At 31.4% G+C, this 10,000-nt stretch overlaps 2 protein-coding genes across 3 annotated transcripts in view; both read left to right on the top strand.

The window, feature by feature from the left end:
• LOC119596872 (ribosome maturation protein SBDS-like) overlaps positions 1-5,778 on the top strand; it is a 6,574-nt gene extending 796 nt beyond the window's left edge. Inside the window, exons 2-6 of the mRNA XM_037946221.1 lie at positions 1,954-2,071; positions 2,431-2,533; positions 2,894-3,033; positions 3,169-3,300; positions 5,160-5,778. Coding sequence (XP_037802149.1) covers positions 1,954-2,071; positions 2,431-2,533; positions 2,894-3,033; positions 3,169-3,300; positions 5,160-5,291 — 625 coding nt within the window. The 3' untranslated portion in view covers positions 5,292-5,778. The remainder of the gene's footprint in view (positions 1-1,953; positions 2,072-2,430; positions 2,534-2,893; positions 3,034-3,168; positions 3,301-5,159) is intronic.
• A 312-nt stretch (positions 5,779-6,090) lies between these two features.
• The window catches only part of LOC119596871 (2-hydroxy-3-oxopropionate reductase-like), a 13,032-nt gene continuing 9,122 nt past the window's right edge, over positions 6,091-10,000 (top strand). Inside the window, exon 1 of one of the 2 annotated variants that reach the window (XM_037946219.1) lies at positions 6,091-6,795. The gene's annotated coding sequence lies outside the window, so the exon portion shown is untranslated. Of the gene's footprint in view, positions 6,796-9,799 lie in introns of those variants that run through there. The other variant, XM_037946218.1, reaches the window with a different exon arrangement.

Genomic DNA, 10,000 nt, shown 5'->3' with positions numbered 1-10,000 from the left:
TTAGTCACAGTGATTATTCTCCTCCCCAAAACTTTCTTATTTCCAAGTTGTGAGAAATCTGTCATAGAAGAATAACTTAAAATTCATCCATATATTTTTTCTATAGATATATTGCCCACTGTGTACCATGTATGTCTAACATTTTATAAGGTATGTCTTAAAATTAGAACTGTGCAGAGATAGGAAAAACGAAGATGAATTCTTGAAAGAATATAGTAAACAATATTCCTAGCAATAGAAAGCTCTACAGAATATAAAATATGCTGCATTTCCAAAATTAAGTGCTCACCATGCCGATATGTAAAGTTACATTTCAGCTCTCCAGTAAAAGCATCCATCTCATCCCCTTTGAGCTATGTGTAATCTAAAAATCAGATTAAGATTTATTTTAACAGATTTTTTATTTACACCCAAATTTTCACTTTTAATTTTCATTACAGTAATACAGGCTTTTATTTGTTCTGTGTTTATGTATACATTTATTATTGTTATTGTTATTGTTATTATTCTTGTTATTCTTCTTCTTATTATTATTATTATAATAATAATAATAATAATAATAATAATAATAATAATAATAATAATAATAATAATAATAATAATAATAATAATAATAATAATAACAACAACATATATATTATTATATTATATATATATTTATATATATATATATATTTATATATATATATATATATATATATATATATATATATATATATATATATATATATATATATATATATATAATTATATATATAATATGTTTAGTTATACAATTTCACCTCCCCAGTCTTAGTATATCTAGGTTTTAAATGTTTTTTAATGTTCTAACTACACAGACAATATATTATAGTCATCCCCGATAATCATAGACTTTAGGTACTCAGTGCCTAGGGGGAGAAAACGACCAGCTTTGTGAAGAGAACACTAGGATTGGCCAATATTTTTCTCACTAGGTTTTCCTTTCCCCAGAGAGTTCACTTTGGGCAGACTAAAAGGGTGATAACAGCCAGATAGAGACTTACAACATTATTATGTAGTACATATTACATCCAATTTAATTACATATGTATTAATATCATATACCAGTAAGAAGTAGTACTTATGAATAACTTCAAATTTTGTATTGAAGAGATATATTTTTCTTTTTATTCATTCAGTATAGTTTATGTAGAAATAAATATTAGAGGGCAAGAAAATTAAGGTAGAAGTAAGTTAATAATATTGGATAAAATGTTTGGAGATAGCAGCAAGTTTTGGTTCTTCTCATTACTTGTCTTAAACTTGAACAGAGGTCCAGCACGTCATATTTCAACAGCAGGAATAAATCATAGACTTTTCTTCTATTGTGACTTTCTCTCAGTCTGTATTATATTAAGGAATTTCAGATTATGAATAGTGATACAGAGTATGCAAATAACTTGAAATATATTCTAAAATGTTTATATCGTTTGTATTTATTTTTATAATCAGATTGATTACAATCTTATGATTTTGATAATTCCAACCCATAGCCTTAACCTTACTAAAAGGTGTCTGAAACCAAGATTTTGCCTCTGTTTTGCTATTTTGTCTCTATGCAATTTTTGAAAGCAGATAATTTTCATCTTTTATAAGTTGCATGATAATATATATGTTTGTTGAAGCTCAACCACATCTGTGAACTAAAAGGAGAGTTATAGAAAAAAAAAAAAAATTTGCCTTGTGATATACACATTTAATTTTATCATTTAGATAGTGTTTGTGGCAGAGATAAGAATGATGATTAAGGTTCTACAATACAGAAATATATCTAGTCCCAAGGATACTAGATTTGGGAAGTTCAACATTTAAATTATTTAATTTTATACATTAATGTATATAGCAGTATTATATGAAACCTTTACACAGATGCAGAAATCTCCACATGTACACCAGTTGTCTCTGAAGCAATTATTGGCATTATTGTTTCAGAGAGAAAGATCTGGATGAGGTTCTGCAGAGTGAGACTGTCTTCACCAATGTTTCAAAAGGACAGGTTGCCAAAAAGGAGGAACTGCTCAAGTGTTTCAAGACAGAAGACCAGAAACAAGTATGTCCAAGAGTATTAGAAACATAATCGTATCAGATTTGAATATTACGTATCTTATCTCTATAGATACATGTATGTGCATAGAGTTGGAAAGAATTGTTGATAATTTTAGGCATTAAAACTGACTTATACATAACTTTAGATATGTAAAAGTACTATATCTAAAATTACTAATGACCACAGTGGCTTTAAAGATCATAAAAAAAAAAAAAAAAATTGTGGATGTGTGAGTGTGGGTGGGTGTGGGTAGGTGAGTGGGTGGGAGGCTGGAGAAAAGGCCAAATGATAACTGTTGTTATTATTGCAATAGCTTCATTTTAAATATTCCTTTCCTAATAAACTAGTGACTGTATTTACAGATATGCTTGGAAATCTTAGAAAAGGGAGAGTTACAAGTATCGGATAAAGAGCGGCAAGCGAACCTGGAGTCATCTATGAAAGAGATTGCTTCAATTGTTTCAGGTAATTTTTGTAAACTACAATTGTGTTTAATGGTATAAAGTAGGATATTTTATCTTGTTAGAGGAAATCAATGTGTATATGCAACATCACTTATGATGATTTAATAAGGGTGCCTGTGGTAAATTTTTCACAATATTAGCAATATAAGGAGGTAAACCAAAACTTCTCATTATTCTAAAAATATGAGATAAACGTTTATGATACTTAAAAGGTAAAGGTTTGAGGTATTTTATGGTAATAATTTTGTGCATTGTAAGGGTTAACTTTTCTATATGTTTTTTTTATTTGGTAGAAATATTACAATATCTTATAAAATCTGCTAAGCAATATTTTTCTCATTTTCACTATAAACAACTTCAGACAAGTGCATAAATCCAGAAACAAAGACACCGTACACAGTCACCATGATTGAGAGCGCCATGAAGGACTTGCACTTTTCGGTCAACCCCAAGCGTAACAACAAGCAGCAGGCCCTTGACGTCATCAAGCAACTAGCTGGGGTGAGAAAACCGAATGAACTAGCCTGTGAACTTTTTGCATTAGCCTTTGGTAGCAGATGGCTTTAAAGTGAATAAAAAAGGAGATTGCAACTTCGTTTGTGCAAAAAAAAACTCATAGTCTTGTGAAATATGCAGGTGATCCCCATCCAGAGGGCGCAGATGAAGGTTAGAATCTTCATCCCAGGGAAGGAAGCTAAGAAAATCAAGGAGAAGATTGTGCCCATGTTGAATGTGGAGAGTGAAAACTTTAACCCAGAATTAGAGATGGTGAGTTTTGGATGTCTGCTGTTCGTCTGAATTCAAGTTTGTAGGAATACTACATTCAGATATATATATATATATATATATATATTATATATATATATATATATATATTATATATATATATATATATATATATATATATATATATCATATATATATATATAATATATATATATATATATATATATATATATATATATATATATATAAATTTTTCTTCTTCTTCTTCTTCTTCTTTTTTCTTTCTTTTTTTCTTTTTTTATGCATATAATGTTTACAACCCATACATGTTCTGCATGAAGCAGTAAATGTTGGGTATTATCTTTTATTGCTTATAATTTTTTAGGAAATCAAAATAGAATGTAATTTGTCTGTACAGGATACTGAAAAGTGAACTGTACTTTCAAATATATGGCTGTAGTAACAGTGAATGGGTATTAATACACTGTAAAGTGTGGTTATACTTCCTCCATTATCAAATAAGGTCTATAACTTTATGTATAAGGCTATTATATTTAGTGAATGGGAGGGAAACTTTTGAATCATGGGATGAATTATTTAGATAAAAAGTAGTGTGATGGTGAAATAGCTAGTCAGTTTTTAAATTAATCTGATGTCAGGTATTTCTCTCTGATTTGATTGCATTCTGCTGAAGTAAATTTATATTATAAATTTTATGTAAACTTGATGTGTGTGTGTGTGTGTGTGTGTGTGTGTGTGTGTGTGTGTGTGTGTGTGTGTGTGTGTGTGTGTGTGTGTGTGTGTGTGTGTGTATTTGTGTGTACACACAGGTTTTATTTATATATATATATATATATATATATATATATATATATATATATCATATATATGTATATCTGTATTTATACACATGTATATACATATATACACATATGTATATATGTATATTTACATATATACATTATTTATACGGCAATCTGAGCTCGAGGGTTCGAGTCACTGGTGTTGTTCCCTTGGGCAAGGAGAGAATGATTACCTAAAAGGTAACACCGGCACTCTCCGTGCGTACTCACTCCAAGAGCATCACAACATGAAAACTACAATTAAGTATCATGCTGTGACCACGGCCGCTCAAACATGAACCTACCGTAAAAAAAAAAAATAATAATAAAATAAATAAATGAATAAAAAAAAAATATATATATATATATATTTTTTATGTTTATATATATGTATGTATGTATGTATTCATTCATTCATTCATTCATTCATTCATTCATTCATTCATTTCATTCATTCATTCATTTTATTCATTCATTCATTCATTCATATTCGTACCATCACCGTTGCGGTGTTTGACGCACTACTTGGCGTGTTGACATCATGTAGCTGACTGGGTGTTTATACTGGGGTGACTGACCGGTGATCCTTCCCAAGAGAAGTGGTTGGTTAGGTAATCATGTTGTTGCTTCTCAACCCACCATCATATCTACGATAGACTCACCCACTACCGTACCTAGTTTAAACTTGCCTAATATATGCAAATCCACGTTCGTGCTTCTGCGATTCCTGTGTGCATGAATGCACGAATGTACACACACTTGCATGCGAGCGATTTGTGTGTGCACTCGCGCTACATGATGTCTCAGTTTGATTGAGGACTTTACTACAAGTTGCTACAACAGCAATAGTATTTTGTATTTTAGTTGTCATTAGGTTAAATTAGGCGATAGAAAAGATTTTACGATCAATCCGACCACTTACTGATGCCCTACAACATCCATTTGGGTTACTAAAGGAATACAAAAACAAATTTATGCAACTTTTTTATTAAGTGCCAGATTTCTTGTAAAAGTATTATAAAGCAGAGTCTAATTCCTTGATATCAAATACATTTTCAGATTGGGCTGATTGATCCAGGCCACTTCCGACTGATAGAGGACTTGATCACCTCGTCAACAAAGGGCCGTGCGAAGATGGAGGTTCTGAGCTTGAAAGACCTCAGTGACGTGGGAGACACAGCTCTCACATAAACCGCCAGTTGCGTACAGTTGCACCAAATGAGCTATCGTTTTAGTTATTCTTTTGGTCACTATATTTTGTTTGCGTTTATATACCTGTTGCTTACAGTTGCTTTATTTTAATGTTCTAGTTACGTGTTTGTTTTCAGTTTTTTAAATTGTTAGATTGTCCATAGGCTGTGAACTTGTTGATGTGGAAAAGTTGTTCATCAGTCCAGATACTCTGTGAATGGTATTGTTGTTAATATCAATTTACCTGCACATTAAAACTGTAAGAGGTTCTGTACAAAGTAGCTATTTACAGTAGCTTTCTTTGTAAGTGGTTTGAATAACATTAATTTTTTTTGTTTTTTTTTTTACTGACTGCTATATTTTGTCTTTTACCATTGCAACGAGACTGCAGCTATAGTTACTGATATTGATATTGCATGATCACAAAAATGTAACCTGATGTCAGAATGACAAAAATATATTCTGTAATAAGAGAGTCCAAAAACAAGTTGAAATTCATTTTCCTGGAATGTTTAAATGCGTGCATTGTTGACAGTGTTTTAATTCACACACAGGTATGCACTTTTGTGTTTAAGGTCATATGAAGAGTGTGCAATGTAATATATCTATACACAGTGTGTGTGTGTGTGTGTGTGTGTGTGTGTGTGTGTGTGTGTGTGTGTGTGTGTGTGTGTGTGTGTGTGTGTGTGTGTGTGTGTGTGTGTGTGTGTGTGTGTGTGTGTGTGTGTGTGTGTGTGTGTGTGTGTGTGTGTGTGTGTGTGTGTGTGTGTGTGTGTGTGTGTGTGTGTGTGTGTGCCACCTTAATTATTTTCGTGTTCCCAGACTGGTACATTATATATATTGCGATTAATTAGGACTTCTTGTTTTCGCACGTATAATTTCTTTTTTGCTTCTGTTGGTCTATCACGTAGTGCCTCTTTGTCACAAGATGTTTTGAAGTTTAAATCATTGTGCGCCTCTATTTTTTTGTATCTACTACTTGTCCAGTTGACCGTATTTTTTGTGGCATCCGCTTCGCCCTCGTGTTGTTCGCGTGATAATGGTCAGTGCCTTCGTGTGTCTTCGACACTGGTAGCAATGACTGGGTGTTAATGGAAGCGAAGAGGCACTTCAGTAGATATTCCTCGGTAATTGGATATTTGAGGTTCGTGGATACCGCTGTCATCGGAATATGAACGACACGAGAGATGGACTGAGGCGGGCAAAGAAATGGGTCTTAGATGTTGGATGTATTACTGAGGGTGGATGTGAGACCCCCGGGTGCCGAGGTGGGAGTGGTGATGAGCTGGACCACGTGTGTCTTCTGTCTGTCGTCTCTGTCTGTCTGTCTGATGAGGCGTGTCCTTTTATACGGCGGCTCCCTTCGAGGACAGGTGTTTGCTTCCGCCCTCTGGAGTGTCAGATTCATTAGGCAAAGGAGGTAGTGAGTTCGTAGAGCTTGCATTCACCTTGGGTCAACTAGGATCGGGTGTGGATGCAGACTCAGGAGGACTTCGACAGGAAGGTACAGCCTTTGTTTCAGTCAGTGATAGATGTGTGGAACGATATTGTTTACATCGTTCGGCCACGCAAAAGGCTCATCCTCGAGCCATCTGCAACTCCTGAAACACTGCAGTAGGGATGCAGGTTCTGCTCGGCATCTACAAGTGGTTCCTGGTGATCCTATGGTAGCTAGGGCCGTCGCATGCCAACGTGACGGTGAGATGGAGGCTTCGCGTGAAGGGTAACATTCAATAGCAAAGAGGGTCACCTAGTCTCCAGGCGCTGAAATATAAGTGTACCCGGCCAGTAAAGGAGCTGGGGAGGAGGATGATAATACACTTGTTAATCACCTTACTATGATGCCAGAAAAATGAAAATGTAATAAGAAGAACTTGTCAGAGGAAGAGTAACGTGTTAAGGTGTTAATTACTTAGGATTTGCTAGAATTAGCGAGTTCAGTAGAGTACCATCATACTGTAGAGTACTTATGGGATGGTACTTATTCAGAAACCATAATCCTAGAGTGAATTCAGTGTAGAGTGGTCAAGTAGGTAGGTAATCGATAAGCAAGTGTGAATAAGAACGATTATCGTGGGAAGTATGAGAAATAGTGATAATACAAAGAAAATACATGTATATAGTCACAATATAAATGCGAGTAGTAATGATTTCTAATAAGCACATCACATAAAGAGGAAGAAAAGATAATTCAATTATCATACTTCTTATTGCCATTGTTATTAGTACTAATTATCGTCATTATTATCATTACTATAATAAGCGTCATCGTTGTTATTATCATTATCATTACTATAGTAGTAGTAGTAGTAGTAATATTAGTATTATTGCTGTTATCATTATCATTATTATTAGTAGTAGTAATAGTATTATCATTATTATTTTTTTTTATCATAATTATTACTATCATTATTATCCTTATACTTATTATTGTTATTGTCATAATCATTATCATTATTATCAGTATAACTATTTTTTTTATTATTGCTATTATTTTCATAAATTATTATCACATACATTATTATTACTACTGCTATTATTATTATTATTATTATTATTATTATTATTATTAATATTATTATTGTATTAATTATTGCCATTATTATTATTATTACTAATTATTATAATTATAATTACTATAATAATAATTATCATTATTACTATTAGTATCTCCATCATTATCATTATTATATCATTATTATATTATCATTATTATTATTACTAGTTGTAGTAGCATTGCTGTTATTATCATTATCATAATTGTTAGTATCAGTATTATTAGTAGTAGTATCATTATTATTATTATTGGTAGTATCATTAGTATTATTATTATCATCGTTATTGATATTATCGTCATTTTTTTACCATCATTATTATTGTTATTAATTATTATTATCATCATTAATTATTATCATTAATTATAAAAAAATAATCATAATCATCATTATTATTATCATTGTCACTATTATCATCATTATCATTATTATGATTATTATCATCATCATCATTATCATTTTTATTATTATAATATTTTATCGTTGTTTTTATTATCGTTTTTACTGTTATTGTTATTATGACCATCACTCATCATAATAAATAAACGTAATATAACGTAATTTATTGATTAATGATAATAAAAATTAAAACAGCTATAAAGAAACTGTTGACGATGATAATAAAAAGCCTTTTGATGATGAAAGCACGTAAGAAGTGGCAAAAGATATAAAATATTTCAGTCTCCCTAACGAGTGATAAAATGCATGGTAATATCAATAACAACAATGATGTTAACAATATTAGTTGTAATGGGAGGGCTGATAGCAATAACAGAAAGGATAATACTGTTGCAGTGGTAGAAATAATTGTAATGATTATAACGTTAAAATGCGTAATGGCAGTTTTCATAGTTTTGATAATAATGATAATGATGCATATAATGTAAATAATAATAGCAAAAGCAATGATAGTAATGTTATAATAATATCAACAGTGATATTGATAATAAAGTTTTTTATTGCAATAACATTCACGTGTATAAGGATGATAATAGCGATAATAATGATTGTGTAGGAAACCTCTACTTTGCAACTACAGTATGCAAATGTTATCTTTATTTATAACTTCTTCCAGTCATTCATAATCATTTTGTTTATTTCTTTGTTCATATCTTTATTTTAACGTAATTATCCCTTTCTTTCATATTTATCATTTTACTAGTGCATCCATACTTCTTTAAAAGTAATTAGAATAAATAAAATTAATAAAACGTAAAAGAACGAAACCAAGGATAAAACAAAACATCAAAAGTATATTCCCAAAAGTTACAATACACATAACACATCTCAACTGGCCTCTTGCAAACAATGAAAATATATTTCTCTTTCTGCTGTAGACTCCAAAAATCGTCCAGAGGAACACAACAACCCAAGAGGGAGTTTGGTGACCGGGCTATGGTTGTTATCTCTTCGTTTGTCTTTTTTTTTAAATAATAAAATAAAATAAATATAAAGGTGAAACTTATTCAACTGTTACAATCAACTGAAAATAAGATTGAGGCCATAAAAGAAAGTTTGAAAAGTAAAAGATACAGTAAAAAAAAAATGATTCAGGGATGAGATCCGCACAGGTGGCTGCCAAATCCGCCCACAGATGGTGCTGGGCCAGTGTGCTGTTGTCAAGAACGGGGGGGGGGGGGCTTAATAATAACGATAATGATAACATTATTCAGGATAATGATAACTATAATGATAATTATGATGATAACATTATTCAGGATAATGATAACTATAATAATAATTATGATGATAACATTATTCAGGATAATGATAACTATAATGATAATGATATTTTGATAACGATAATAATTGAATGAAGGAGAAAGAAAATGTAAATGATGAAACAATAACACGATAATGATAAAGGACAGTGATAATAATGTCAGTAAATTATTAATACCAACTACAATATGAAAACAAAACATTAAGAAACATGAAATATGAAACATTATGCAAATCTACACATGCAAACAGATACATTATCAATTCCGTGTCCTGGCGCAAGGAGAGTTAATGGTTTTTGAAAGAGTCTTTGATAAGTTAAAGAAAACGAAATCAGTTGGATGAACTCCTCAAAGGAACACACAGACAGATAGGAAAAATAGAGAGAAAGAGAAAGAAAGAGGCTGCTATAGATGAATAGGATGATAAACA

The sequence above is a fragment of the Penaeus monodon genome, chromosome 38 (genome assembly GCF_015228065.2).
Source record: "Penaeus monodon isolate SGIC_2016 chromosome 38, NSTDA_Pmon_1, whole genome shotgun sequence".
In the NCBI taxonomy this organism is placed as follows: Eukaryota; Metazoa; Arthropoda; class Malacostraca; order Decapoda; family Penaeidae; genus Penaeus; species Penaeus monodon.
Note: the sequence above shows the minus strand (reverse complement) of the source record. Positions and strands in the feature narration are given on the sequence as shown.